At 50.9% G+C, this 27,207-nt stretch overlaps 11 protein-coding genes across 11 annotated transcripts; 5 read left to right on the plus strand and 6 right to left on the minus strand.

Annotated features, from left to right (window-relative positions):
- Positions 1-1,015: 1,015 nt before the first annotated feature.
- Positions 1,016-3,098, minus strand: BDR25DRAFT_282572 (FAD dependent oxidoreductase). The gene is made up of 5 exons (XM_033687984.1): positions 2,751-3,098; positions 2,377-2,674; positions 2,174-2,325; positions 1,736-2,124; positions 1,016-1,679 (listed from the first exon to the last, which is right to left on the minus strand). Exons 1-5 carry the CDS (start codon positions 2,914-2,916, stop codon positions 1,452-1,454), a joined length of 1,233 nt encoding a protein of 410 aa, XP_033550072.1. The 5' UTR covers positions 2,917-3,098; the 3' UTR covers positions 1,016-1,451.
- Positions 3,099-3,325: 227 nt separating this feature from the next.
- BDR25DRAFT_129966 (uncharacterized protein) lies at positions 3,326-4,834 on the minus strand. The gene has a single exon (XM_033683823.1). It carries the CDS (start codon positions 4,541-4,543, stop codon positions 3,338-3,340), a length of 1,206 nt encoding a protein of 401 aa, XP_033550073.1. The 5' UTR covers positions 4,544-4,834; the 3' UTR covers positions 3,326-3,337.
- Positions 4,835-5,701: 867 nt separating this feature from the next.
- On the plus strand, positions 5,702-7,665 carry BDR25DRAFT_302196 (nuclear localization protein). Its single transcript, XM_033689745.1, has 3 exons — positions 5,702-6,831; positions 6,878-7,350; positions 7,409-7,665. The coding sequence occupies exons 1-2, from the start codon at positions 5,792-5,794 to the stop codon at positions 7,302-7,304; spliced, it is 1,467 nt and encodes a 488-aa protein (XP_033550074.1). The 5' UTR covers positions 5,702-5,791; the 3' UTR covers positions 7,305-7,350; positions 7,409-7,665.
- A 1,449-nt stretch (positions 7,666-9,114) lies between these two features.
- BDR25DRAFT_352675 (uncharacterized protein) lies at positions 9,115-10,387 on the minus strand (the record flags this gene model as incomplete). The annotated part of the gene is made up of 9 exons (XM_033695047.1): positions 9,115-9,132; positions 9,239-9,319; positions 9,387-9,405; positions 9,439-9,573; positions 9,628-9,728; positions 9,766-9,859; positions 9,897-10,090; positions 10,138-10,217; positions 10,261-10,387. 9 exons carry the CDS (start codon positions 10,385-10,387, stop codon positions 9,115-9,117), a joined length of 849 nt encoding a protein of 282 aa, XP_033550075.1.
- Positions 10,388-10,666: 279 nt separating this feature from the next.
- Positions 10,667-11,452, plus strand: BDR25DRAFT_302198 (uncharacterized protein). The gene is made up of 2 exons (XM_033689746.1): positions 10,667-10,919; positions 11,056-11,452. The coding sequence occupies exons 1-2, from the start codon at positions 10,797-10,799 to the stop codon at positions 11,107-11,109; spliced, it is 177 nt and encodes a 58-aa protein (XP_033550076.1). The 5' UTR covers positions 10,667-10,796; the 3' UTR covers positions 11,110-11,452.
- A 526-nt stretch (positions 11,453-11,978) lies between these two features.
- Positions 11,979-14,602, minus strand: BDR25DRAFT_302199 (uncharacterized protein). The gene is made up of 5 exons (XM_033689747.1): positions 14,242-14,602; positions 14,025-14,174; positions 13,640-13,975; positions 12,554-13,588; positions 11,979-12,431 (listed from the first exon to the last, which is right to left on the minus strand). The coding sequence occupies exons 1-5, from the start codon at positions 14,254-14,256 to the stop codon at positions 12,411-12,413; spliced, it is 1,557 nt and encodes a 518-aa protein (XP_033550077.1). The 5' UTR covers positions 14,257-14,602; the 3' UTR covers positions 11,979-12,410.
- A 575-nt stretch (positions 14,603-15,177) lies between these two features.
- Positions 15,178-16,206, minus strand: BDR25DRAFT_302202 (Cu,Zn superoxide dismutase-like protein). Its single transcript, XM_033689748.1, has 3 exons — positions 16,067-16,206; positions 15,884-16,018; positions 15,178-15,790 (listed from the first exon to the last, which is right to left on the minus strand). The coding sequence occupies exons 1-3, from the start codon at positions 16,158-16,160 to the stop codon at positions 15,285-15,287; spliced, it is 735 nt and encodes a 244-aa protein (XP_033550078.1). The 5' UTR covers positions 16,161-16,206; the 3' UTR covers positions 15,178-15,284.
- A 151-nt stretch (positions 16,207-16,357) lies between these two features.
- Positions 16,358-17,354, plus strand: BDR25DRAFT_257496 (50S ribosomal protein-like protein L13). Its single transcript, XM_033686482.1, has 2 exons — positions 16,358-16,508; positions 16,576-17,354. Exons 1-2 carry the CDS (start codon positions 16,488-16,490, stop codon positions 17,074-17,076), a joined length of 522 nt encoding a protein of 173 aa, XP_033550079.1. The 5' UTR covers positions 16,358-16,487; the 3' UTR covers positions 17,077-17,354.
- BDR25DRAFT_282588 (uricase) lies at positions 17,307-18,781 on the minus strand. Its single transcript, XM_033687985.1, has 3 exons — positions 18,350-18,781; positions 17,652-18,298; positions 17,307-17,602 (listed from the first exon to the last, which is right to left on the minus strand). The coding sequence occupies exons 1-3, from the start codon at positions 18,484-18,486 to the stop codon at positions 17,478-17,480; spliced, it is 909 nt and encodes a 302-aa protein (XP_033550080.1). The 5' UTR covers positions 18,487-18,781; the 3' UTR covers positions 17,307-17,477.
- A 360-nt stretch (positions 18,782-19,141) lies between these two features.
- Positions 19,142-23,636, plus strand: BDR25DRAFT_282590 (uncharacterized protein). Its single transcript, XM_033687986.1, has 3 exons — positions 19,142-22,907; positions 22,955-23,118; positions 23,175-23,636. The coding sequence occupies exons 1-3, from the start codon at positions 19,386-19,388 to the stop codon at positions 23,410-23,412; spliced, it is 3,924 nt and encodes a 1,307-aa protein (XP_033550081.1). The 5' UTR covers positions 19,142-19,385; the 3' UTR covers positions 23,413-23,636.
- A 971-nt stretch (positions 23,637-24,607) lies between these two features.
- On the plus strand, positions 24,608-26,802 carry BDR25DRAFT_130040 (LON-domain-containing protein). The gene is made up of 2 exons (XM_033683825.1): positions 24,608-26,375; positions 26,599-26,802. The coding sequence occupies exons 1-2, from the start codon at positions 24,727-24,729 to the stop codon at positions 26,627-26,629; spliced, it is 1,680 nt and encodes a 559-aa protein (XP_033550082.1). The 5' UTR covers positions 24,608-24,726; the 3' UTR covers positions 26,630-26,802.
- The last annotated feature ends 405 nt before the right edge of the window (positions 26,803-27,207 follow it).

A 27,207-nucleotide genomic window follows, 5' to 3' on the forward strand; every position in this document is an offset into this window, starting at 1 on the left:
TGATCCGTGTGTCCGCCCACACCCACACTTCTTCCGCCGCTGGCATTCATTCCTTCAATAGCTAGAGCGAATAGATAATTAGTCGACTTACTTCTCATTCCTATGCGCGACTCAATTCCTCCAGTAGGAACAGAACGGAACCTCAACTTACTAAATCCTTTATCTAGCTCCAGCGGCAGGGCAACATTGTTGGCTCTCTCGAGTGTGGGCTATTCAGGCCAGAGACCAGCGTCAGTGAGCTTATCGCTGTTGTCTTGCCCTCGCCTTGTAACATAGGCGGGGCGGAAATCAACAAAACTTTGATGGAATAGGGTTCAGGACTGTGAAAAGGATGCCATGCCACAATGTAATTCTTCCACCCGCCCTCAGTTGCTCGCTCCATCCTATATCACCCAGACATCAAATCCCGTTCCTCTTACATCCGGATTCCTAGCTCTCATTTGTGAATCCTATCTGCGCCTCCACTCAAATCCTCCTCTGGCTAACCGCAGGAACAGGAAGTGGCGGGGTAGTTCAATATAGTTGAAAGAGGCGAGGCGAGGCTAGACTAGGCGGGCAAGGAGAATGGAAACTCCAAACCTAGACCAAAATCCGCTGAATTAGGAGTAGGAATATGGAGGAACAGGAGGAGATACAGGGAGAGGGAGGCGAGGTCAGTTGGCAAGGGCTGTGGCCTTAAAACTAAGGCTCACACTCGTGCGAGACAAACGAGAACATAGGTAGTGAGGATGAAAAGAAAGTTTTAATGCTGGGCGGAGCACGAACTGATATGGAAGGAACTTACATTGCCACCTTTACCGTGAACGAGATTTTCGCCCGTTTCAGTGGATCCGCGGTCTGAGGAGCCGTCACCATTTCGTGGCATGTTGGGTGGTGGTCTGGTCGGGTTGTTGGGCCTGAGTTGTTTTCTCAACGTTGAATGCGGCTCGATGGATATGTCAAAGCGGATGAATTGCTGTAGGGGATTTTGCGTAAGTCTTGATCCAAAATGATGCGTTTAAATACGTCTTCCGTTACATTTTCTATAACTATTTGAGGCTCGGTTGACGTCACTTTGATGCAATTCCTACTTACTTAGAGGAAGGACCATCACCCTGTTTACGACAACGAGTATTCATTGGGTACCACACATCTGCCATGGTAGGTAAGTATTCACAGTTTAGGGAGCCAAATTCGTGGAGAAGTTGCCTTTAACGATGAAGAGTTGGAGACTAACCGAACCGAACCGAACTCGCATTCCTCATTTCTATGTATTTTACCCGTTACCCACGAATTGACACCACAAATGCATTACTTGCCATAATTCTTAGGCTGACTTGGAGCAAATGCTGATGGTCGATGCTAGAGATCACCACCCATAGATACGCAAACTCACGAGGAGAACTGCTGTTTCATTCATCCATCCCCAGGCGCGACGAAGTGAGAAGCTTCGAGGACTCGAGAACGGCCGCTCAAGGAAGAGCCAAGGTAGAAATGTTGGCGGAGGTTTGGAGTCCCTCAACTAGCTCAGCCATGCAGAGTCCGGTTCCTGGAGCCTGAGAGATTCCCCATGCGCCGTGGCCAGCCGCGACGAAGACTCCACCGTCAGCACCTCCACGAGTCTTGAAACCGGCACCAAGTTTCTCATCAGGAACGCGAGAGACGATTGGACGGCCGCTGGATGTCACTGGGCGGAAGCACTACAAACAAAGTAAGTATGCATAACGTGATCCAATGAGAGTTCTGGAAAGCATACTAGAGCCTCCCTCATTACTTCCAGACCCTTACCATCTTCTGGATCGCCCATCATTGCCGTTGCACAGTCCTTCAATTGTTTGATAGCCTCAGGAATGATGTCAACTTCGGTGGCCACATCCGGTAAAGCAATCTGTGTGCTGTTGAGCCCAGCGATGTAGATCTCCCCTCCGATTCTTGAGAACAGCTCCGGAGAGAAACCAAGCGTGTCGGTAGCAAACACAGCGTGACACGTCTCTGCGGCATCCCCCTTGTAGAATGGGTTCTTAAGCAGGAGGGAGTGGCCAGCCAACGAGGCAATGGGAATACGGGTGGTTGCTTTTGGGAAGAGGGTAGCGAAGATCTTGGGCGACCAGGCGCCTGCCGTGATAATAATGCGGGTGCAGGGAACTGGCTGTGGTTAGGCCGCTGGTCATTTCACGCTTAACAACGTCCCTACCTTCAGTCTCGATGCCATCCTTACTAATACGAATGCCATTCAATTGGTTGTTCTCGTCTTTGGAGACCGAAATGGCTCGAGCAGGCTGATGAAGCTTGACGCCGCGCCTCACGCATTGGTCAAGGAGGAACTCGCAGAAGCGCAGCGGGTCGCTGTTGTCACGTCAGCCCCTGGTTCATCCTGGGAGGAGGGGGAAAAAGTACATTTGGGCGGTGCTATTGTCCCGACTGATAACCTCGAGGCTTCCGCCGTCTGTCTTCCTCAGCCAGAGAGGTCCAGCAGAGTCCATCGGTGGCCTGGAGCCCGCAGCCTGAGCGCGACTGGTGCCATTGCGCAGAAAGTCCTCCCCGCTCCCACCCACGGCGGCCTCGCTGTCCTGGCTCAATGAGGTGCCGGTGCTCAAGCTAAAGCCCCACGTCTTCCTGCCATTGTTCTGATCGGCAAGTTCCTTGTGAAGCCGGAAGGAAAGCGCACCGAGGGGCGCGACGGAAGGTGCAAACCCTGTGGCGCCATCAACGGACAGGCTCGGAGGTGGGGTATGGATGTCGCGAATGAAACGGGCAAATGGGGCACTTACAGTCTGCAGCAAGGAACCCGCCGGCCAGACCAGACGCGCAAAAGAAGAGCTTTGGCGACGTGTCGACCAGGTGGATGCTGCTAGGTGGCGTCTTGGATGACTGCGAGAGGTAGTACGCCGTCGACAGGCCCACGATGCCGGTCCCGAGAATGACCGTGTTGCTCATCTTGGGCGGGGCAGCGAGGGGATGAAGTTGGGATGCCGAATGGCGCAGACTGCTGTTGGATTGCGAGGGGGCTATAAGGGCTGGGTGAAGGCAATGCCGGCATAAGAGTGAGCTGCCATCGTATGAACTTGGTGATGGCGACTGAGAAATGTCATACGATTTCCGATTTTCAGGGCCGGTTTGGTGTCGCGTTTCTGGAAACCGCGAACGCCCAGCCGCCCAGGGCAGCGCATGACCACACCATCCTGATTACAGACGTGACACAGACCGCATTGGCTCTCTCCACCACGGAACAAACAAAAGATACTGCCTGTCTATTCTTCGCATGCGCTATCGATTGACCAAAACTCCCCCAACACACCACTCCCTCTGCTATCCAACAAAGCAGCCCCGCTAGACACAGAGTGTGACATCACCTGATTCATCCTCCTAGGCTCCTGTTCCTGATTCTAATGGACAATGCGACCTCTTCCTTTTCCTTCTCGGCGAAGTCTTCGCTGAAGGCTTCGGCCTCTTCCTCCGAGAGACTTCCGTGCAACTCGCCGGCCCTCTCTTCCCTCGTTTCTCCGTCGTGGAACATCGGGGAGCGTGCATAGGCACGGATGATATCCTGCAAGGTTTCTTTCTCATCAACGACAGAAATCTGGTCGATTGGGACACTTGGATGGTCCAGTTCTCTGTGCGCAAAATGCTCGGAGCTTGAGTTAATTGCACCCCATGCTTCCCTGGCCGAGGAGTTCTCCGAGGATATGATCTCTTGAGCGCTTTCAACTAAGCCATCGACAACATATGGTGGGGGGGAGAATTCATCGTGGGCAATTGGAGCTGCATCGTCTTCAGAATCGTAGCCGGTTCCATCATACAGGCCGGTGTTCCGACCCCAGGTGCTTCGACGGCGTTCCAATCCACATTGATCATCATCTGCGGAGCTCGTCCCGTCAAGCGCGAGATACGCCGAAGCGCAGCCATTGCTCGCCTCCAATGACTTCCTGGCCTCTGGGTCAAGGATAAAGGGTTCACCTTCGGGGTCTGGGAGCGGAGCAGTGTCAGGGCTGATGGGTTCCAGCTTGCCAGAGATTCCATCAGGGCCGGTGCCCTCAATGTGCTCTCCGTCCAGTAGCTGTAACATACTGACTGTGCCTGGGTCTACATTGATAGAAGTACCAGAGCTGTTTGTGGTAGCAGCGCTGTCAACAAGTTTGTTCTTTTGGCAGTCGCTGTTCACCATCGGCGGGAAGTAGCTCCCCCAATTTCCTCCTTTGACTGGAGTCGCAGCATCAGATGAAGAAACGATGTCAGGTTGGTGAATACCGTCAAGCGTAAGGTTCGTTCCGGGCATTGGAGTCGGGTTCGGATCAGCGAGTCCCTCCATCTGAATGCTCTGGTTTGAGAGCATACTAGCGGCACTTGAGCGGGAACCATTTAGGATAGATTCTTGAACTGATGCCTTCTGGAGTGGAGCAGGTGATACAGGAACCCCTCCGACTGAGAATAGATCTTGCCCAGGAGGTGTATTAAGAGGCTTTGGTGTAATCTGCTTTGAAGAGGTGTTTGGGACTGCGATGGGGGATGAATGATGAACCTCTATTCCGGAGGAGTTGGACACATTGCGTCCATGGTCAAACATGGGCTGGTCAGGCAGAGATACCTCAAAGTTGAGTGCGAGCGCTGGGCGCGGTTTGATCTGCGGAGCCTGGTTGTTCAGTCAGGGATACCTCCTTGAGAGCAATATGTGTTAGGTGTACCAGCGGTGTTTACCACTGGCCATTAGATAACAACGTTACTTGGGGCGGGACAGCACTGGAGGAGTTCTCACCTCATCCTGGACGGATTGCTCGTTTGGTGTATTGCTCTGGTTGCTCTTATTGCTATTGTTCGATCTCATTCTCCGAAGGGAACTAAAGAACCTGCTGCGCTTAGAAGGGCTATCTCTGCTGGGAGAAGAGCCGCCATCATGGCAAAGGCCGAACTCGTCGAGCCCTGGTGATGCAGCTGGAGAGGTTGTAGAACATAACTTTCCCGCTGCCTCCGTCCTGATGTGACGTTAGTTTGTCAATCCTGAAGTGCCTGAGCCGGACTCAACAACGAGCAGTCTTGAGAGATGCTAGAAGAATAGAGTCCGGAGAGGCTCTTCTTCGTGCGAATGGCGAGGCGTTTCAGACTCATGGCTGACTGTCGGTGCTGCCCGGGAGAGGCAGCGTTGTGATGTCAGTGTAAAGAAGGCCAAGGAGGTCTACAGAGTTGAAAAGGTAAATGTTGACAGACAGACACGTGCAGAAGTGGCGTCAACGTTCCTGACCCTGAAATAGATTGTTTTGACGGAAATTTGCAGTTATGGAAGGTGGCAGATTTTAAGAAATGGCATTCTTCGATATTAGAAGGAAGATATTGATAAACAGGAAACAGCGACTCCAGGGGAAGTGAGCCCGTCCGTCGCGGATGGCAGTGTACGTTGAGTGCTCGACAGAATATGTGATACAAAGACAGCAGTTCACTAAAGTACCTAGGTACGAAGTACAAAGCGGCCCTAGCAAGGGATACCCGGGCCTTGCGGAGGGATGAAGACGCCTGCTCTCTGCAAACCAAGAGCTTGAGTTTCCGGGACGGACTGATAGTAGATGTATGCATGGCAGTGACAACGCGGAATGGCTGAAGTTGCGAACTGAAGTCAGCAGTAGAATAGGAGTGGAAAGATGACTAATATGTTCACGTGACCTTGAAGTCCGTGCCACGTTCAAACACGTCCCGAAAGACGCGCTCCCAGCCTCAATCTCACTTCTTTCACCTCGATTTCAATCCACGCTCCAGTGCCGACGCATCTAAGGTCCTCTAGCTCAATCTCATCCACACAACCCTTTTCCCGCATCCAGCTCCTATGGCACGAGGCAGACCGTCACGAGCTGCTGCTCGTCGCAGCACGCCCGTGAGAAGCGCCGCCCTGCAACAAGACTCAGACGATGAAATGGTCGACGCTCCGGACTCGCGCGCGGAGACTCCACCACATGAAGAAGATGCTGAAACCCCCGTTCAAGAAAGTGATGGAGAAAAGGCTCCTTCCGAGCCTTCGTCACCCCCCGTTGTCCAACCCTTTCCCCGCAAAAAGCGCCTTGGTCGTCCACCCAAGAATCGTCCTCCCGATTGGAATGTTATTGAGCCCGACAATGCCTCTGAAGGTGGCACTCCTGTAAAGCGCAAGCGGGGACGGCCTGCAGGTGGAGGAGGTTTCCGAGGACGAGCTCGAGGCGGCCCATCGCATACGACCAGAGTACCGATTGACAAGGAGGGGAACATGATGGATGTTGTTAACGACGAGGTTGATTTGCCTGAGGATTCTGAAGGGGAACAGAAGGTGGACAAATTGGGAAATCTCAAAGGAGGCCGAGATTATCGTGTGCGCGTGTTCAAAATCACCGGAAGGGGCGACAGGCTGTACATGTTGTCCACAGAACCCGCTCGCTGTACGGGCTTCAGAGACAGTTATCTGTTCTTTACGAAGCACATGCAGCTCTACAAGATTATCATCGATGACTCCGAAAGGAGGGACTTGATCGATCGGGACATCATTCCACATTCCTACAAAGGCCGTGCGATTGGTGTTGTTACTGCTCGCTCTGTGTTTAGAGAGTTTGGTGCACGCATAATCATTGGAGGTAAACGCATCATCGACGACTACTATGTTACTGCCGCTAAGGAGAGGGGTGATATTGAGGGCGAAATCGTGGATCCAAATGATAAGCTGCCACCACTTGGGGAACCTTACAACAAGAACCAATACGTGGCCTGGCACGGTGCGAGCAGCGTCTACCACACTGGAGTCCCGAGTGTACCCACAGCAAATGGAAAGCCCGTGCCTGGAAAGAGAAAGGTGAACATTACGTCAGCGAACTGGCAATTCGAACATGGCCGTGCTGCAAGGTAAGTCTCCGCCCCTTGTGTTCATGGCTTTGCTTACTTTTTTTAGCCGCTTTAATTCCTCTCTTTCTGCTTTGCGAAAGGCCAACATGGCAGGAGTTTACGAACCACACACGAATTTGATGTGTTATCCAAAGATTACCCAGCCAACCCACGCACGGTGGGAAGAAATCCCGGACGACCCTGAGGTTCCCGAGATAGTCCGTCGAAATTATCTCCTTGTCGACACATACATTCAATCACCTCCGTTCACAGGCCTAGGCATCCCTGGACCAGATGGAGACTTCTGCGACGTTGGACCGAACGGCTTGCCCGATCTGGAAGAGGAAGATCTCAGGCAGATGACATCGGAGACTCGGGAGGCCTTCTTACAAGCACAACGAGAGGAATTGGAATGGAAGGAACAGTGGCGCTCAGAGAGTATAGACGGTTGTCGCGTGAAGCCCAAGATAGGATTCACAGGTGTACCGGTTTGAAGAATTATAAAAGATGTGGGAGGCTTGGGATGTAAGATATCCGTGTGTCAGGCCTGCCCTACCTGTAGGCATAATGAAATCTCGACGGTTGACCTCCATTGTAGTATGTCTGCGCTTTCCACCAATCCACATTGTACCTTAGGTATTGTTTGGCTTTTCGGACCCATTCTAGAGCCATAGCTTCCTTTGACTCGCGTCCTCATTCCCCTGTCTTCCTCGCGACCTTCTAGACGAAAACTGGAGCATGTGAGGAGATCGCCGACACCGCCGTTTTCTGAATGAAGCAAGCACCCCATGACTACACACAATAAAGCTTATTCACACTAGTCCAGCGTTAGCACATTGGTACCATGGAACTAAGAGCACTTGAAAGCATGTGGAAGAGCCCAGATCCGACGCTCAATCAGGCCATTACTCCACCACTCAAGGTCTGGTTAAAATATCATATCACTATCAGGTCGGTATATCGCTCACGCCGCGAGGCATCCTATCCTGTTCCTAGATTTCATTGAAAATGGTACTCGGAAAGTTTGCGAACGAGACGACACTGACGTGTACAGCGCTGTTGCTCGACGGATTGAATTTGGAGCGAAAGGTGGATGTATGTTTTACCGATGATTAGAACGAGAAATAGTGAAATAATGAGAAATCATAGATCTCCATTGTCGGTATTGTGGGCGCGGGTCGTTTAGTAACGGGACAAAATGCTGCTTCCTTTGCCTACTTCAGGATTGGATGTACCACCAGGTTCGATTGTTGATTATTACCGCAAGAAAACCATGCCAACAACTGGCGTAGTATGGAAAGCCAGCCCCGTGTCCCTAACAACCTCCCCATTCTCTCTCACTCACACTCTGCTACTTTCTCCTGCTCTCCTTTGCCTTCCTTAGTGTCACCCTCCTCTTCTCCATCCTATTCTTGTCATCATCTTCCTATTAGCTTCTGTAAGTGCTTATATGCCTACTTTCCCTCAAAGATGACATGATGTGGAGAGAGGAGACTAATTTAGAGTAATAGATCGTCGGAATCGAAATCTTCATACTTCTCTTCCGCCGCTCTATGTTTGAAGCCTAGCGCGACCTCTTCTCAAACCATACCCATCGTGTCCGCAAAGATCGCCCACCAACCCCAAAACTCGCATCCTTCGAAAACGCAGAACACCTAAGATACCTGCCACTAGACGCACGCACACGGCCACCGATCGTACTAGTTTTCACTGCAGACACTCTATCCATGTACGGCCACACTGATACCAGCTAACGCAGTTCTAGAATAGAGACATGTAGGAATTCTATAACTCCGACCCCGACTCGCCCGGCTGTAGAGCATATGAAGCTGGATACGGAACTCCTGCAAGCACATACATATCCGCTAATATCCGATTCTGCGTTTCCGGAGCCCTCCCGCACGTCTATCTCCTTCCAAGAGTTTCACGTCGCGTCGCCCCACGATACACCTTCGCCATTTCCCCGCCTGTTCTCTCGCGATTCTTACAAGCCCCAGGAAGCGAAGAAATCAAATCCTACTTCCAGGATCTCATATCCCGTGCAAGGGACGTTGCCTCATGTTAATGGGGCCTTTCTAGGTGGCACTAGAGGCTCGAGCGAGTTGTACCCTAGGGCGCTGTTTGAAAATATGGGACCTGAACTAGTACGAGGTTAGGTGAAGGAAGAGAAGGAGGGATGGAAAAGGAGGGGTAGTGGTGTCATAGACTTCAGGCTTGTTTAAGAAGGGTCTTTGAGAGGGGTTGAGATTGTATGTATATATGCGTTCTTTGTAGACCTTGATCGCCTATGTCTCTATTAGTCTTTCATACACCTTCTGCGAACTCGTATTCCCGTGTACACATATTCTTCGCTTTAGTACTATACTTTCCTACATAGCTAAAGCTTCCCGCTCAATCGTTAAGAGCTACTTATCTCTCTCTGCTAGACCTGAACGCTCTGATTGTGTGGGGTGAGAAAATGAGGATTGAGAATACTATGTATATGTGTGCCTTCGTTGCTTACTTCAATCTATGAGCTGTCTGCTCTCGGAGTGTTCTACTAAATTTATGTTTTTTATTGCTTTGCTGAATTGCACGGCCGTGAAGGGGATGTTACTGCGATTTTGGATATGTTATCTCTCTGCACACCTCTCGTCGATTTTAATCCTGCTTCTTTCGCTGCGGCGAACGAAAAAGTCGTGTGCGCGGATTGGAGATTCAATTGACGGATCAGGTATTTTCAGCGCCGGAGCTGCAGTATAACATCGGAGTTCTGTTTCGTGTCTGGCCGTGAATGAGGTGTGGTGTATTTTTATTTTGATTGGTCAGCATACTGACTTTATAAAATTTGCTCGTTCTCCATAAATCGTGCCGTCCGATGCGTAAATGGTCGCACATGGTTGTCTTAGTACCGACGGGAACAGGGCCTGTGTAGTCTTCTGAAGTCCTCTGTAATCTCCAGGGAATCATCGTCACTTTCGTCCTAGTCTTGCTCCACCATTGAGTCATGATATCCATGATCATAAAAGGAGGACGCTCCACCGTGCCTATATTGCCCACGTGGAGGAGGCTCACCCGAGGAGAATGCAGGGAACAATTTTTAAGACCTTTCAATATTCCTTCGCTCTTTTTCCTTATTTTCACGCCGGTCCCACGATGCAAGGCTCTGTTCATGTTCCTGCTCCCATGAGATCAGCCATTGGGTAAGGTGGTGAATGCCAGTTTCACCACTCATTTCGTCTTGATAAGCTCCCACGTTTTCTGGGGTTAAAGGTTGATTATGGCCAATGATGAATTCGTACTGCAGATAGCGAATCAGCCTTGCGCTTTCTGACAAGGGTGTGGCACGACGAGATCTTCTGATTCGAAGACTACGAAGTCAAGCACCGAAAAGTGATGAAAATGTAGGCCAGTATTATGAATAAGTGCTGAGGGCGTGGATGATAACCTTGTTTCTTTATTCTTTGACACCATGTGACTTGGCCAATCGTTGCGTTAGACATGAGTAATCATAGCCAATGAACACCTCCTTGGAGATTCTCCCAAGAACTCCAATATCTCGATGGATGAAAGGGCCATTGCCTAGTAGTTTTCCCATTTGTGAGTAAGGCGGATAGGGATTTGACTGTGGAAGGCTGAAATAAAGAATTTGGGATGTAGACTGGCGACAACAATATAGGCGGTATCACGAAAGTAGGGAAGCAGGGAAAATACCACTAAAGGCTCATTTGTATGAAAGATGAGCAATTGAAATAGTAGAATGATGATCATCTAAGACATGGTGAGGAAGTTAGACCTCCTGTACGGACTTCGGCAGATCGTTCTTCCGGCCTCAGCCTGTCAAAAGTTTCTCAAGCGCATTAGCTTGGTATCGGTATCAACATCCACCCAGTCTCCTAGATCAATTATCTCCCCGCTCATCCCAGGTCCGTAAACGTAAAGACGAGCGCTTCTACGCCTGTCTTCGAACCTTGGGTTCAGCTCCACGAATCCACCAACCGACTACCATGGCACCCAAAGCCGTCAAACCTCGTTCCTCACCGGCCGAACCCAGCTACGCCCGCAGCGTTGTACAAGGCCTGGCAAGTTCAGAGAACCGATCTGTCGTGACTGCCATTGGAATGTTTGCTGTAAGCGCTTTTCCCAACTCTGCATCCTCTGCCAATCCAGAATTCATTCGCCCAGATGTTGGAAGCGTTGAGTTATGGAAACCATTGAAGGGGAAATGGCATAAATGTGGACTGTGCTAATGTTACATTGATTTAGGTTGGCGTCGCATTTCTACATAGCAGCTGGAGCGAGATTCTACTTCCTGCGTAATCGAAACAGAGAAACATGTGCGAAAGTGGCGTACTACACTATGGGAGAAGATTACCGTTGTCTTTCATGTGGCGAAGGAAGGACACGGCGCCCGTATTGGAATATAGCTGCTTGTACGAGATGGGTGGGAACAAGTCATGCGTATATACACGGTGAAAGAGGCATGAGATTCGGCGTTCCGGAAGGCGGCTCCAGGACTGCACGGGATTCGGGGCTATTGCCACAGGACTGTAAAAATAAGTGTATATCAGCTACTCCAACTTTCCAAACTCAAATTTTAAAAGCGAAGCCAGGCCTTCAAAGGCTTATAGTGGGGCGCTGTCAACCCATCACGAGTTCCGCCTTCCTCTATCTATCAAGGCACACCCAGTTCGCATGAAACACTTCCATTACCAAGCCCTTCTTACAAAAGCTTATATCCCTCTTCTGCTATAACCTTCCCGGGCCAAGTCCGAAACCGGGTGTCAACCGGGTGTTCTGACCAACTCACGACTTCCTGAAACCAGACAATCCTGGAGCCCTCTAAGCCCCCCGTACTCAGCCTCCTGTACCTGTTTCCAAGATACACGTCACGCCAGCCATCGCCACTTTCTCAGACACGCAGAAACAACAAAACATCAGAAGTCCGTCGCATTTCGCCGAGCTCTACTCCGAAACATGGCTATCTACCGACATGCTCTTCGAGAATCCGACAATTTCTTTGCATTGCCTGGTAGGCTTGAATTGCCGTTAGAACATGCTGATGAATATCCCAGAGGCTCCAGAAATAGGATGAGTCTTGTGAGGAGATTGAGCTCGGGTTATTGTGAGAGAATTTTGTTGGCATTCGGAGAAAGCTCGGGATGGGAGTATCAAGCTGTAAAAGGAAAGAGATAGGAGAGAAGTGCTTGAATTCTAAAAATCCAGGATATATTCCATACCACATACCACATAATTACTACCAGAGCGTCCGTTACTACATCCAAGGGTAATACAAGATCTCTATGCAACCGCCTGCTCCCAGTCTACCGCGGACGTACTCAACAGTCCGGCTGTGTGGAAAAGAAAGAACGCCAGAGTGTACGTGATATGCAAGATCTGGAATAAAAAATGCTCGCTCAAGTATCAGGTGGACATTACAGGAAATTTCTTCAGCGTGGCAACCACAGGACGAGACTTAAACTATAAATATACTTCAAATAAGGATACTTCTGCAGCCAAAATGGTACGAGAACATCCGAAGCAAGATGAGAAGTAGAAAAGGGGGGGGAAGAAGAATATGGCGCTCGTGAGAGGTTCGTGCTGTGTTGGGTATCTCTAGTCTATACTTCCTTTATCCACACCTAAATTAAGCAATACAGATTAGCCCGAGTTCCATTCTCAATATTACTCAATGCTCCGTGACAGCAATAGTAGGGGTAAGAGGAGGTAGGATAGAGGGGTTAGGGAGTAGGTTAAGCCATACCTCCATTTTCGCCATATCCGCATTCTCCTTTCGGGCCATGCTCTTGGCCGTCTGGATAGCCATGTCTAGATCATCTTGATCCGCCATGGTAATCATATCACCATCATCGCTGATCTCGACCTTAAAGTTTTGGCGAATGCCGAACTTTTCGCGGATCTGAGTGACGAAGTCGCGCATCGTTTTGTTGGGTTCGATGAAAACGTAACGAGTATCTCCAGCGTGCACCTTGACCCGGATCTTCTGCATATTATCGCGGTCACTGCGTCGAGAGGTATTAGAACGCGCAGGAGATCGTCTTCGAGTCTTGGAGCGTGAGACCATCTCAAATTCAGCGTCATCGTCTTCAAGATCGTAATCATCTTCTTCCTCTTCATCAATGTACATGGGTCTTGAACTCTTTCCTTGACGGGATCGAGCGTAAGAGGGTCGATTAGAGCGAGATTGGTACATGTCGTAAACCTCATCGTAGTCGTCCATTTCTTCGTCGGATCCCATGCGTCGGCGTGGCATATCTCGTTCGCGACGGCTTCGGGTGGAGACTGATTCTTGGCGAGAAGGCCGGGGGCGTTCTGAAGCGGATCGCACAGTACCCATGCGAGGGCGATCGTTCTGGTCAAATGCGGCGCGACCCAAATTGAGTGGTTGAGGTTTGGGACCGCCTCCGCGAACGGACTGAGCACGTGACATCGTGTTCTTTCCTTCCGCCGATTTCCTATTATCGGTCTCTGGAGGTGGAGTGGGAGGAAACATGTTCCGAGTCATGGGCGGCTCAGATTGCTGGCGGACTCTGCTCTGGAGTTCAGGCTTGACCAGGTTCGTCGCGGCATAGGAAAGTTTATCTTCTGGACGATCGTCCTTGGCTGAAGTACCTATCTTCTTGATTTCTGCGCCGGCGAAACCAGTGAACGCATTAGCTCTATCCGAAGCAGCGACCAAGCGTGCCTTTCCAAGATAATCCTTCGTCTTCAAATTCTTCACCTTTGCTTCGTTGGGGCGATAGACAATGCCAACAGGGATCGAGAATACAGTGTAACCCTGGGTAAATGTCAGTACGGGAGGGTGTGCCGAGTTTAGTGGAGTACACACCTCTGCTTCCTCGCGGATGGCCTCATCGATAACATCGTGATCTGGGACTACTTTCTCCTTTGCGGCGAAGGACAAGTCCTGCATACCAGCGTCCTTCTGCTGTAGGTAGATGTAGCAAAGACCGCGATTGAAGAGCACTTCGCAGGAATATAATTTAAACTTTAGACCCAGTTGTTCATAGTCAATATTGTTGTTACCGCGGAGATAGAGAAGGGTATCATTAAAGTTCGCAAGCGCTTCCTCGAAGTCACCCATGAGGAAGTTGGATACACCTTGCTGGAAGTAGGCGACGGCGAGGTACTGGTCCAGACGCACAGCGCGCTGGTAGCAGTCGACCTGAGGAGCGATCAGCGATGCTCCGATTGAGATTCCAAGTCGTGCTTACCGCTTTCTCATGTTCACCGAGAGTTGCATGGATGACACCACAATTGAAGAGAATTTTCGAAGTGTCAGAAATGCCATCAAAAGATTTCAAGGCCTCGTCGAATTCGTTCGAATCGTAGTGGGCTAGGGCTGCCACCCAGGTTTCGATTTCCTGTTCTGCATTTAGCAATCGCTCACCGATCGAGCGAGGAAGGTACAGATCGATTGCACCTGCATACCTGTTTTAGGGACATGACGAAGGTTCTCTAGGAAGGGGCTACCCGGCAGTATGGTGTCGTCAAGCCTCGGAATGTTGCCCGTCTCCTACAGCTCCAATGCCAGTGGAGAGGCAAGTCTTTATGTCTGATGAGCAATCAGATAACACAAATAATTTCCTCCACCCCTCGTCTCTGGATTAGATTAGACAGAAGCCACCGGGGCTCCTGATAGTTGCGCGGCGAGGGTAGCCCAGGAAGTGCGTGCGTGTGCCGTCGCTTGTTGAGGGAGAATTGGCGAGCGTTGATATATACTAGCGACGTGAGGGTGTTGGTAGGCAGAAATGAGAGACAGTAAGGAGTGCGGCACTTAAGGACAGTTGCAAGATTTGGTGTGAGGGAGAGGAGGCATCGAGGACAGCGCACAGCAGAAGCGGAGGGATTTGGCAGGCGGTTGGAGGCTGGCAGTGGTGGGGAGACCAAATCTGATTCTCAGCGCGTTGCAGGACGGGGCTTGGCAGAACGCGCGCTTCGATGCGTGATTGGCCCATGCAACGTGCTTCTGGACATCCACGGCGCCAACTATTCCCTCTCGCAACCGCCGAGGCCCTCGAGACACTGTGATCCAACCCCATTCCAGCCATGACACCACTGCCATTCGATACTTCTTCATAAATAGCCATATCGAATGCTTTTCCACCAACTCTCAGGCCTCCTAAACTTACGGACAAATTCATCCGCAGAAGCGACTCAACCACCCCCCCCCCCCCCCCCCCCCCCCTCAGGTAATGTCGGCGTTTGAGGTCTGTTACATGGCAATCTCTGTGCTGAGACAGCCACGTGATGGTCGCTGTTGGCTCCAGTCACCACAGCCGCATCTCCCCGAAGGCATGAAAACGCATAATGGAAGACACTGCCATCAGTTCTGCTGCAGCCCGACTCATGCAACAGCCGTTTCGGCCTGAATTGAAATTGCTCGCCTGCCGGTCTGATAAGGCGATTAGGCACGCCGAGAAGAACTTCATTCTTGCTTGTTGCAAGCCTCATGTTGGCTGTGTTTCCATCTTTCACAGCATACCCCTATCAACTTGCTCCTTTCTCTCCTGCCATATGGTTTGACCAGAGCACGAGCAAACTGTTTTTTCGTTATCCCAAACACCAGCGCTCCTCGCAATGACCCCCACAATGGTGTCTGCATCATTCTTATCAAATTTCCCATCCTGATGTCTCGCTACCACAATGCTTCGGCCGATCATCTCCCAGATCTGAATCGGCTTGTCCAAGAAGACGGTACCGATGCCGCTCTTCCCAACTTCGACCGTCCCAAATACGGCTCGACATGGGGTACCATCTTGCATAGCCTTGTCAGCCTCCCATATACCGCCCGTAGACTCTGGACCTTCTGAAATGTCCCCGGTTTCTCGAACAGTAGCGTGGTAAGTTCCAGGAGATAGTCCCCTGAGAGTGAGGTCCACAATGGTTAGATTGGCGGCAACTTGGACCATGCGCACCAGTCCCCGCACCTTGTTCTCCACGTGAGGGGCATGCGACTCTAAGATGCATACGGCGGCGCCTGCGAATCATCTCATCAATATCATACGACGACCGCTGAGCTTGATAATCTTATTGCGACTCCTGAAAAGACTACTAGACAATGCTCACTTACTATCTGATTTTCCACTGCCACGTAGAATGGCATCCCGACCCGTTTCTTGAATTGCAGCTACTATCGCCGAGGGTGCTGCTGTGCCTTCAATGGACACAATTTGGTCCTGAAGCGACGCAATAACCTTGTTTATTCCTGCTCTCAAGTTAGAATCTGATAACGCTGACCTCACCAATTTCGTACCGCTGAGCTTGTAGAGAGCGACTGAGACATCTTGGATGCACGCATCGCAAGTCAGCGGCACCGCGAAGGTAGTCTCGAACGAAGGTATTGTCATTGTAGTAGCGTGAGATAGATTTTAATACAAAGAGTTGGTGTCAGATTATTGAAGTCCTCTAACTCCTTTAATGTCACTTACCTCGCTTTGAAATCACCGAAGCTCCGGGTCGTGATGACGGACCGAGGCGTCCACGTGACGTCTTGGCAGTGGTCTCGTGGAAATTATTCCACCGAGCATCTCAATGTCGCCCCCCGCCGACGTAAGCATCGAACCAGTATCGGAGACTATCTCGTTCCTTCTGCTCCAGCCTGAGAGGATTGAGGCGGTGAATACTGCCAGATTGAAGTCAACCCCGAGTCTGTTAGGCCGTTGGCCTCAATCAACATGTCTCAAACAATCGGCCAGGTGCATTTCTCCTGCCCAACTTAATTCACATTTTAGAGGCATTGAACAAGTAGCTCACGCACCACAGACCCGCCTCGCATATGCTCGCTCATGGCACCTTATCGACATCGGCTCCGACCCGCGCTCCCTCGGCCGCGTCGCATCCTCGATCGCACTCATCCTCATGGGTAAACATAAACCCATCTTTGATCCCTCGACCGACTGCGGAGACTATGTCGTAGCCATTGACTGTGCAAATCTCCACACAACTGGCAAAAAGCGCTTTCAGAAACTATACCGCACACACACGACACGACCCGGTAGTCTAAAAGAAATTAGCATGGATCGGCTGATGGCAAAATGGGGTGGAGGCGAGGTGCTGAGAAAGGCTGTAAGTGGGATGTTGCCGAAGAATAAGTTGCGGAAGGAGAGGTTGGCGCGGTTGAAGACTTTTGAGGGGAGGGCGCATCCGCATAAGGATAATATTTTGAAGGTGGGGTTGGGTGGAGGTGCGAGTATAATAGACAACCCGATAGTTAAGAAGAGGCTGAGGGAGGTAAAGGAGGTACAAGAGGTATCTCCTTCATGATATATTTGATGTTGAGCAAGGAAGTGGAGAGACCCTGTCAAGATATGTATTCATAGATGGCATGCGGAGTGGCTGACATGCTCGCATTCGAGTTAATGTAGCATATGTGAAACGTGCATTTCACACCATTCCCAAGCAAGGTCACTTGAGAAGCATGCAGGTTTAATGGGTTCTTTATGACAAACTTTGTTCGGCAGGCAAGGTCTATAAAATGAAGAACCTATACGATTGTGGGGGAGGCCCTCAGATAGCGAGGGTAAATGCTAGTTTTGCTACATAAGTTGTTGTATATAAGGTTATCTACAAGAAACACGAAACCAACAACAACTCGCTCTATGGTACAGATTCGTTGAAGTCGTTACGGGTATAGCACAATATTTAAGGATGGAACTGCAAAGCCACTATAGCCTCGCCTTTGGTTCCTTGCGGGTGACTGTGCATTGAATGAGACCATTGGGATTGGATTGCGGAGCATACACAGTGGCGTCCTTGCCAGTGTTCTTGAGGCCCTTGTGCCAGCTCAGATCTACAAATAGGGTTAATGTTTGTCATCCAAGATAGCCGATGTGACTTACCAATTTCGAAGTAATGCTTGTTGGGAAGTGAGTAATCAACAGCCTCGACCAATGGAATGGCAGCGAGAATTTGATCACACATCTTGTACATGGTGTTCTGTACACTGGCACTGGCATCCGTAGCAAAGGTCTTGAGCGTGATTTCCCTGGAAGATTGCCATGCCTGGTCGAACTTGGGAACGACAGACTTGACTTCCGCAAGATTCTTGAAGAGCTTCCATTTCCAGCCAGCTTCGACTTCTGTGCTGAGAATGCGATCCCATGTCTCGCCTAATTGGGTGTATTCATCACGGTGAAAGCCGTAAAAGGCCGATCCAGTGCTCTTCAGCACTAAGAGCTTTTCGATCTTCGAACGAATGGAAATTCCCTCACCCTCGCGTGTCACCGATTCAACAACACGGACCTCCTCGCCATCTCGGAGGAACGAATGTGGGTGTGGCTTTCCGTCCACTTCCATGCGAGTCCATCGGTGCTGGATAATCTTGACGTGTGCGGCGTGGATGTGGGAGTACGTCTCAATGAAATGGGTGCCAACAATCGCGGCAAAGAGCTCGGGAGGGGTAATGGGGTTCTGTTTGGCGAGGATGTAGCAGGTCTGCTTCTGTGTGTCGGTGGCAACGACGACCGAGTTATCTGCTTGGGTGTAGCTGCTATTAGGTTAGTGTTGACTCTTGAGGCCAGTTGAGGAAAGGACTCACGAGGTGTCGATGTCACCCTCAAGGAGAATGCAGACAGTCATCTCGACGACCGACTGAGTGCCAGTCTTCTCGTCTATCTCGCGCTTATACAGGCGGATGTTGTCCTTGCCATAGCGGGCATAGCTAAGTTGAGACATTTTGAAAGGGTATTGGGATTCAGAAGGCGATCAAAGATTTGGGGAAGTGAGTTAATTGCTGTTCAGTAGGTGGGGTTGGGGGGGTTGCTGAACGATCAGGGACTAGAAGTGAATTGATAGTGAAGCTGGTGATGAAAGATAAGTAAGGGCGACTTTGACAGTTGATATATAGTTCAAAGCGGGATCTTATCGGATCAACATCAAACGGAGGCGGCCGAGAAGCAGTAATTTTGCTTTTCTCGATTGGGTCGCCAACGAGACCTTGAGGAGGTAACGGGTTGCTGGGAGAATGCATTGAACGTTGAGGGAGCTGGCCATCGGCGCCCTCCGAACTTGAAGCTACTAGGTTTGCTGGCGCTGACAGTCTGTAATTGGCGGGAAATGATAGGCACGTGACCCTGGATGGAGCTCTCCCCTCTGCGGGGTCCAGCGACGACAACATTGAGATATAAAGTGCGGGTATTCGGGGCAAACTCCCCTCGATATCAGGCGAGGCTGGAACTGCTGAAACTCGCTGTGTCAGCTGCAGATGCCGGATGCAGGCGAGGCCATTGATGGATGGTCGTTCAACCTGCAGTGCTGAGCACGGACCCAATCCGAGTCGAGCGGCGCACTGAGCACAGCGGACCTCCACTTGCATGCTGACCATCAACATCGACATTCACTCACTGCCAGTATTCATTCCGCACGCTCACTACCGCTGCTGCGCGCCACCGCTGGTCGCCACCGCTGGTCGCTGCGCCCACCCTCCTTCGATCATCACTGCAACTCCTCCCAGCCACTGCACGTCGACAGACGTCTAGCATTCATCACTCCAGGCCCATGAGGAAAGAGGAGGCCGGCCACGGAGTGATACCGAAATGCGATGCGGTTGGCGGGCGTATGGTTAAGGCACTCTCATGACGCCACCCGCGCGCTCCGCAAACACTCAGGGCGATGCGCCATCTGCCGACGCAGTTTCCCTCCTCGCGCCTTCACGAGGTAGAGATGGCCGCTCACTATCCTCCGCCGCTGCCAGCGTCATGGCTAGCTCCAGGGGCCAGTCATCGTACGCGACAACGAATGCTGCACCTGGTAGCTTCAGTTCCCAGCTGAGGACCCTGCCGTCTCACGATGGGCGATTGCGGCCGGACTTTGATATGCATGCTATCATTGTGGGGGACGATAGCTTGACAACAGAGCAGAGACAGGCCGATCTGCAAGATCAGATAGACAAGGAAACCAAAATCAAGATCGGATCTGAGAACCTGCTGGAGGCGCTGAACGCTAAAAATGCGAAGCAGACTAAGGACCAGAGACTGCGAGTCGAGGCCGAACTCAATTCGTCAAATAGGAAGCTTGCACAACTCAAGTTAGGCCTGGAGGCTGAGATACAAAGAGCGAAGGAGGTCAAGTCGCCTCCAGCAGACCCACAGAGCAGGTTGTCGTATCTCTTCCGCAGAAATCTCTCGAGGTCTCCGTCGCGCCACGTTGTCCAGAAAAACGAGGAGGAAGAGGATTCGGAGAGCGAGTCACCCAGCGTAGTTCTTGTGGACATACTCGGTGCATTGGAGTCCAATGGAATGCAGCCTGAGTACTATGTCGAGAAGGCAAACTCCCTTGTGGACCTCTTCAAACGCCATCCTACGCTCAAATATGATCTAACTTGGCGCGTCTTCGGTACAAGGGTGCAGACTATGCTTCTGAGCGATAGTCGCGAGGTTGTGGCTGCTGGGTATCGCGTAATGCGATATGCCATCACGGACCGGAAATCCCTCCGGACGATTCGAGAATTACACACGGATTATCTCGTCATTCTATCGCTTGCAAAAGAAAGCAAGGCCAGTGTTGAGCGAGAGCAAGCCCTCAAATTTGTCAGAGCCTTTCTCGACGTCAAAGATGGAGTTGAAGAGATAGCCCGGTCAGTTGTTCGAATCATTGTAGCAGTGGCGGAGCATACAGACGACCGGCTCAAGAACATAGCTATTCTCACTCTGGCCGAGATACTCGTAAGAAAACCTCCACTACTAGTATCTGCGGGAGGCATGGGTACCCTTACCGACGCCCTTGGTGAAGGGAATTACCATGCAGCAGAAAGCATCGGGACTTCTTTTCTGTATTTGTTGGACACCCCACGACGACGGAAATTCCTGAGATCCGGACATGAATTGGAGGTCCCCTTTGCCATGTTCACCGATGCAGTGCCGACCCACGGCCACATGCATGAAGAGAGACTCAAAGCAAATGCGAAGGTTATAGCGACCCTAATCAGGAGTTGGCCAGGCCTCCTTGCCCTTTGTATGGACGACTTTCTGGCCATCCGATCGCTCCTGATGTCTTTATACATCCCTACTCCCCATCTGAGGAATGTCCTCCTCGAGTTATTGTTCGATATCCTGAGGATCAAGCCCCCATCGTGGTCTTCATCCTTCCTTGCTGGCAGGAGACTGACAACCTACGGGCGAGTCACCAATTTGAAAAACCAACCAAGCAAAGACGCTTCAAGCACAGAAGCGGAAGACAAGACTAATAGCTGGAACCTTTTGGAACACTATGTCGCTGTTGTGCTAGCTGTATTGTTGCATGCTGGTCTAGTCCCCGCTTTGCTGCACGCCGAGGAAGATCCATTAACCCTCGCGTTGAAGAGGAAGACCACTCTCCTCCTCGGAGAGGTGTTGAAGTTGGCAAATGAACTATTACCCCCTTCATGGAGCGCTTCTCTCCAAGTGCTTCCCCAGCTCCTGGAATCAGCCGCGAAATTTCAGACCGAAGACAGGTTCGTTGCAATTGGGACGATATATCAAGTAGACAGTGTCAACCGAACCCTGTACCGATCAGGCCCAACGTCCTTGTCTACAGGCAAAACAAACACCACGACCGACACCAACAGTTCAAGGTCCCAAACAGAACAATCGAAGGCTCAAGCAGCAATGCAGATGGATGAAGCCCAGTTTCGAACTCTTATGGTTGACACCCAAGTGCTCAACACCGTAAACTATACCAAGTGGAGATGGGACCTCATCCAAAACATCATCGACGGGCCCTTACTGAATGCTAAGCGTCTTGACGAAGCTATTAAAGCCACCAAATTTGTTCATCGCCTGCTTGGATTCTATCGGCCATTCAAGTACAGGTTCTCTGAAGTTAAGAACACCAAACCGAACCAGCGGTACGTTCGTGCTGGCTGTGCGTTGATGCACAGCTTAATGCAAAATCCAGAAGGTGTCCGCTATCTGAGCGACAACAAGTTTATTCGCCAGCTCGCTGAATGCCTGTCTCACTTCGACAGAATGAGCGGATTGACCTCTGAGTCACCCATTTTCCAGGTAGACCGGATGAATGAGACTCTCACTACCGGGTACTTTGCACTTCTCGGTGCTCTCACCAAAGATCCAAAGGGTATCCAAATTCTAGAGCGTTGGAAAGTCATCAACATGTTCTACCACATCATTGAGCTCAACGACCGTGATGATTTGATAAGGGCTTTACTAAGTAATATGGACTATTCCTTGGATGGCCATCTTCGTATTATCATTTCAAAAGCCATGACATCATGCTCAAAGGAGATCCGAATTTTCTCGACCCGACTGCTGCGAAGGTATGCCACAAAGCCGATGCAGAGCTCAGATGCTGGCTGTGCCGCAGAGTGGTCGATTAAGTTGCTTGTTACTCAACTGTATGATCCAGAAGTCGAAGTCTGCGAGGTCGCGATCAAGATCTTAGAGGAGGCATGCAATCAGAAGCAATCGCTGGAATACGTAGTGAAATGTCGCCCAGCTTTGGATCACCTTGGCGAAATTGGCGCTCCCCTCTTACTGCGCTTCCTGTCGACTTCTGTGGGTTATCACTACCTGGATGGGTTGGATTACATCACAAAAGAGATGGATGACTGGTTCTTAGGGAGGAACGATACTTATGTTGCGCTGATTGAGGCGTCAATGGCTCGCGCTCTTGCTGACATCCCCGAGAAGCCTCAACCACAATTGACCTACGACGACGCTCCCGAACATCCAGAGTACGGCATTGTACCGCCTCATTTCTACCGCGAACTCACCCGAACCAAGGAAGGATGCAAACTCCTGCAGCAAAAAGGCCACTTCGACGAATTCGTTGCAACTATCCGCGACTTTGGGATGGAAGACGATGATTTGGAGACAATCCTGAAGCTCAAGGGGTGTCTGTGGGCCGTTGGAAATGTTGGTTCCATGGAATTAGGTGCCCCGTTCCTCGAGAACTCGGATGTGGTCAGATGGATTGTCAAAATCGCTGAAATGTCGGAAGTGATGTCGCTCAGGGGTACAGCGTTTTTTGTTTTGGGCCTAATATCCCGGAGCCTCCATGGTCAAGAGATTCTGCTCGAGTATGGGTGGGATGGGGTTATGAATGAAATGGGCGAAGCACTCGGCTTCTGTCTGCCCTTGGACTTCAAGAAACTCTTTTCGGTCAGTTTCGTTCGTTCATGTCCTCCAATTGCGCTAACCGCTCGCAGATCAAACCATGGGTAGTCAAATCTGGTGATATGAGCAGGAGGCGCAAGAATGATGTTACCATCAGCATCACTGATCACAACCCAATGAACGCTCGAATTCTAAAGCTCGCGACTGATCTTGGTAACACTGTTTTGGCCAAGAAGGCAGCAAATGACCTCCAAGCGTCAGTACTCCGTTTTATCAGTAAAGTGAGGTTGCCGGCTAACGGATATGTAACAGCATCAAAGCAAAGAAAGCCACCGGATTCACAAAACCGGCAATGTTCCGCAAAGTCATGGATATACTCGAAGCGCACCACTTTCGCCTCCCAGCATGTCGATTCGTCCTCGATTTATTCGACAAACGGGTGCTACGGCAGATTATACTAGATGAAGAAGATGAGGATGACAGTGACAGCAGCGAGTCCGACTCTGAGACGGAGCGGGCGAACACGAATAGCGTACCGAGACCTTCGTGAAGAGGTCCACGATGGCTCGAAAAGTACTTCTAGGTTCTGGCGTTAGAGTGCGTGCTGAAGGGTGCGATGTATTATATGTCTGGGGTTATTACACTTTGTAGCGTTCCAAGGTTGGGTCTGCAGGAATGGATTTTGCATACAGGGTTCACTGAACCCGCAAAGGGACAAGGCCGGCGCTAGGCAGTTTATGGTATCGTTTAGCGAGACGATACGCGAAATGTCACTCGACTAAGACAGTTCTTGGTGATGCTGCAACCACGGTTCACTATTGCGTTGGAATCTATGAGTAGTCAAGGCGATCGAATTATAAACCGGATAAGGCTCCATTCTTGTGTTGGAGCGTCCAGCAATTCGGGCATAACTACGGCAGGGTCCGGAAATGTTGGGCAACGGAGCCTCATGCAGGCGTGCAACACTTGTGGTTGACACAGAAGGTCGTTCCCTGGCGTGGATCGAGCTCTAATTGGCGCAGCCCCCTTCCACGCGGCCACATCGATGACGCTTTGAACATCCACATTTTCTCAATTTTGCCGGATCTGGCAATGCGTTCTGGTGCATTCGCTGACATTTCTGGACGCGTTGGACATGGATTCTCATTAAGCACTCTCAGAGGCCGGGCTTGTATTCCGAACAGACATCTGGGCATGTCTGCGGGAGATGGCGGATCCTTGCTTGCCTCACTAGCACGCACCAAATCGAAACATTGACACCCGTTCTCCAGGCAAAGCTGGCCATATCTGGTTTAGCGGGAGTGGTTGATGCACTGCAGTGGTGTCGATGAAGCGCGTCCATGTGGCACAAGGATCGAAGGCGGAGGCGAGTGTCGTTGTCTTCAGTCGCCGGCGGACACCATCGCCGATCTCGTACGGTCGGCGTATCATGCATTCTTCTTCCTGCGGAAGCATGGCCACTCCGGAGCCTGCACTGATTTCGTCTTCGACTTTGCGACACTTATATTATCTGGCACTCTTCACCTCCCCTTCCACGTCTCAGCGAACGACAGACGATCCTGCTGTCACCCTCAGCACCTACACACATATACCCCACTAGTGCAGGCTGCTGCTCTCTCTTGCTAAGTCAAGCATCTGGCTGTTCCTGCTCGAACTACCCCCTCTGTTGCCCTCCTCTGCCCACAAAAACCGACGACAGTTGTCAACACCGATCCATCCAGGTCTCCACCTGCTGCCGTAGAAGCGACAACGACCCGCGCTTAACCTCGGTTTGGTTTCTGAAACGCTAGCTACTAGGTTGGACGTATTGCATCGATAGTACTTGAATGGAGGAGGGAGCCACAGAATAACATATAGAGCCTGTATGACCTTGTCAAAGGTCAAAGGGCGTTCTTTCACAGAGCGTGAAGGGCAATCCTTGATCCTGCCTACAGCACTGCCTTCCTTGATGGTGGGCAATAGGCCTCCTTCAGAGTACCTGGAGCCGGTTGCTCTAGCCCCTCACCTCGGTGCCAGGCCACTGGTCTTCCTCGTCCAATGCCCACACTGCTCGAAGCCGTTCAGCGCTCCAGTCACTCTTCCCTGCGGTAATACCATTTGCCGATCCTGCCTCCCCGACCCCCAACCCCGAGCCAACATATCGTATCCAAATACCCCGGATCGACAACTTGGCATTGCCTGCCCGTTTTCAACATGCAACGCCGAACACGCGACAGGAGAATGCAGCGTGGACGTAACATTAGCGAAGCTGATGGAGTGGATCAGGTCCAACGTGGAACAGGCACGGTTGGTCGAAAACACACCATTATGTGTTGAGATAATTCCGCCTTGGGACGAGAGCCTCCCGTTCGAGGAGAAAGAGAAAGCGCAGGGTAAGGGCCTCCAGAGAGTGCTACATGGCGGCAAGTTGGCTTCCACGTTTGCACTTGCCGAAGCGGGAGAGCTCCATTACAACGCCGATGTCATATATCACTCGGCGACGGGCGAAGAATTCGAAAACTTGGATACACAACTGTTCGAGACACTAGGGAAAGTGGCACACAAAGAGCTAGACTGCCAGGTCTGCTACAACATACTCCTCGATCCCACCACGACCGCATGTGGTCATACCTTCTGTCGTCGTTGCTTGGTACGGGTCATGGATCACAGCAACTTGTGCCCAGTATGTCGAGGAGGCCTCCATATCCCAACTTCTCTCCACAATCAGCCCAGTAATGCCCGCCTCTTATCCCTCCTAGATGGACTGTGCCCGGATTTGATTGCCGCACGTGCTTCAGCCGCTAGCGTGGAGGAACGGCCGGGCGTAGACGTGCTCAGCACCCCGCTGTTTGTCTGCACGTTATCCTTACCTACCATGCCGACCTTCCTCCATGTTTTCGAGCCTCGTTACCGTTTGATGATGCGCCGCTGCATGGAAGGGGATGGCAAGTTCGGAATGATCATGTATAACAAAGCCTCGTCACCCCAAGGTGACCTTGGAGCTACACAATTCATGGAATACGGCACCCTACTTGAGATCCTCAGTTTTGAGCCTCTCCCTGATGGTCGTAGTTTCGTGGAAACCCGAGGGGTTAGTCGATTTCGTGTCCGAGAACATGACATGTTGGATGGATACCATGTTGGCCGCGTCGAGCGTGTTGAAGATGTTTCTCTCGCTGAAGAAGAACGTCTAGAGGCCGAGGAGCGTACAAATGCTACGTACCTCCGTGATCTAAATCCGCAAGGCCCACTGGATCCCGAAACTGCGTTGAACATATTGTCAACACAGGACCTCCTTAGCAGATGCCTAAGATTTATCGAGCGCATGGAAGCTAGGAGCGCTCAGTGGCTGAGTAGGAGGATAGTCCAAGTATACGGCGGCCCTCCGAACGACCCTGCGTTGTTTCCCTATTGGTTTGCATGCGTATTACCCATAGCAGAAGAGGAGAAGTACCTATTGCTAAGTACAACCAGAGTGAGGGAAAGGCTGAAGATGGTGAATCGGTGGATTGTGAGGATCGAGGAGCAGAGATGGTAAGCGCTCTCTTTTTTTTTCATGAGGCATAACTCGGACGAATGAGGCTCTTGTCATCGGCCAATAGGATACAGATTCGTCATGAGCAGCCTTAACAAACTTAGGTTGCACCTATGTTTCCCATTCGGGGGTGTGTATCATCCCACGAACGAAAGCGGGTTCATCTTCCATAACTCTCTCACCCTGATTCCAAGCGGACATCACTGACACCGTTCTGTACAGGCCCTCTGGAAGCGCATGTCGTATCTTGTGACTCTCCATAACGGTGGCCGTTCTCAGTATTCTCATTGCCCTCATCACCCTCACCACGAATCCGCACTCTCTTGAACCGACCATCGCCATTTAGACTCCGCAGAACACACAACCGCCTTCCTATCCCCCACGCACATCACATTTTCGCTCAAATTGCAATGCATTTACGACCACTCCAACATCTGGGTCTCCGGCGTTTAGGGGTGCATCAAAGCTGTTCCGGGCTGCATAACTGATCTACCTTGTACCACTCCCATTTTTTATATGCAGCGACTACCCCCTTGCTTGAAACGCTATTAGGCGTCCATATTTTCCTTTCCTGTCTATTGTTGTATCAGAACCGGTTTTTAGGCCAGCATTGTTCGACGTAGTCCTAGAGTGCAGAGGTGTAAAAAGGAGGTGTGGTGAATAGAACATTTTCTATATGTTCTCGTGGGAGGCTCGCTGTTTCTTGGAATAGAGACATAGGTATGTGTTTGTGTAAGACGAATGAGATGAAGTGCAACAACTTCCAAAGACCCTTTTTTGGTTGTTCCCATTGCGTTGCCGTATACTGGGTTTATTTATCCGACCAACCTT

The sequence above is a fragment of the Lindgomyces ingoldianus genome (genome assembly GCF_010093535.1).
Source record: "Lindgomyces ingoldianus strain ATCC 200398 unplaced genomic scaffold BDR25scaffold_9, whole genome shotgun sequence".
NCBI classification, from domain to species: Eukaryota; Fungi; Ascomycota; class Dothideomycetes; order Pleosporales; family Lindgomycetaceae; genus Lindgomyces; species Lindgomyces ingoldianus.

Bases quoted from the DNA above. Each gene is read 5' to 3' on its own strand.
- BDR25DRAFT_282572 (XM_033687984.1), bottom strand. From the start codon at position 2,916: ATGAGCAACACGGTCATTCTCGGGACCGGCATCGTGGGCCTGTCGACG. The intron at 2,675-2,750 runs GTAAGTGCCCCA...ATGGCGCCACAG, and splicing joins CGGGTTCCTTGCTGCAGACT to GGTTTGCACCTTCCGTCGCG. The intron at 1,680-1,735 runs GTATGCTTTCCA...CTTTGTTTGTAG, and splicing joins AAGTAATGAGGGAGGCTCTA to TGCTTCCGCCCAGTGACATC.
- BDR25DRAFT_129966 (XM_033683823.1), bottom strand. From the start codon at position 4,543: ATGTTTGACCATGGACGCAATGTGTCCAACTCCTCCGGAATAGAGGTT.
- BDR25DRAFT_302196 (XM_033689745.1), top strand. From the start codon at position 5,792: ATGGCACGAGGCAGACCGTCACGAGCTGCTGCTCGTCGCAGCACGCCC. The intron at 6,832-6,877 runs GTAAGTCTCCGC...TACTTTTTTTAG, and splicing joins GAACATGGCCGTGCTGCAAG to CCGCTTTAATTCCTCTCTTT.
- BDR25DRAFT_302198 (XM_033689746.1), top strand. From the start codon at position 10,797: ATGGCACCCAAAGCCGTCAAACCTCGTTCCTCACCGGCCGAACCCAGC. The intron at 10,920-11,055 runs GTAAGCGCTTTT...ACATTGATTTAG, and splicing joins CTGCCATTGGAATGTTTGCT to GTTGGCGTCGCATTTCTACA.
- BDR25DRAFT_302199 (XM_033689747.1), bottom strand. The intron at 13,976-14,024 runs GTAAGCACGACT...ATCGCTCCTCAG, and splicing joins TCGGTGAACATGAGAAAGCG to GTCGACTGCTACCAGCGCGC. The intron at 12,432-12,553 runs GTATGGCTTAAC...TGCTTAATTTAG, and splicing joins CGGATATGGCGAAAATGGAG to GTGTGGATAAAGGAAGTATA.
- BDR25DRAFT_302202 (XM_033689748.1), bottom strand. From the start codon at position 16,160: ATGACAATACCTTCGTTCGAGACTACCTTCGCGGTGCCGCTGACTTGC. The intron at 16,019-16,066 runs GTACGAAATTGG...ACTTGAGAGCAG, and splicing joins CGCTCTCTACAAGCTCAGCG to GAATAAACAAGGTTATTGCG. The intron at 15,791-15,883 runs GTAAGTGAGCAT...GATGATTCGCAG, and splicing joins TGGCAGTGGAAAATCAGATA to GCGCCGCCGTATGCATCTTA.
- BDR25DRAFT_257496 (XM_033686482.1), top strand. From the start codon at position 16,488: ATGTCTCAAACAATCGGCCAG. The intron at 16,509-16,575 runs GTGCATTTCTCC...CACGCACCACAG, and splicing joins TGTCTCAAACAATCGGCCAG to ACCCGCCTCGCATATGCTCG.
- BDR25DRAFT_282588 (XM_033687985.1), bottom strand. From the start codon at position 18,486: ATGTCTCAACTTAGCTATGCCCGCTATGGCAAGGACAACATCCGCCTG. The intron at 18,299-18,349 runs GTGAGTCCTTTC...ACCTAATAGCAG, and splicing joins GAGGGTGACATCGACACCTC to CTACACCCAAGCAGATAACT. The intron at 17,603-17,651 runs GTAAGTCACATC...CCCTATTTGTAG, and splicing joins CAAGCATTACTTCGAAATTG to ATCTGAGCTGGCACAAGGGC.
- BDR25DRAFT_282590 (XM_033687986.1), top strand. From the start codon at position 19,386: ATGACGCCACCCGCGCGCTCCGCAAACACTCAGGGCGATGCGCCATCT. The intron at 22,908-22,954 runs GTCAGTTTCGTT...AACCGCTCGCAG, and splicing joins ACTTCAAGAAACTCTTTTCG to ATCAAACCATGGGTAGTCAA. The intron at 23,119-23,174 runs GTCAGTACTCCG...GATATGTAACAG, and splicing joins GCAGCAAATGACCTCCAAGC to CATCAAAGCAAAGAAAGCCA.
- BDR25DRAFT_130040 (XM_033683825.1), top strand. From the start codon at position 24,727: ATGACCTTGTCAAAGGTCAAAGGGCGTTCTTTCACAGAGCGTGAAGGG. The intron at 26,376-26,598 runs GTAAGCGCTCTC...CGTTCTGTACAG, and splicing joins AGGATCGAGGAGCAGAGATG to GCCCTCTGGAAGCGCATGTC.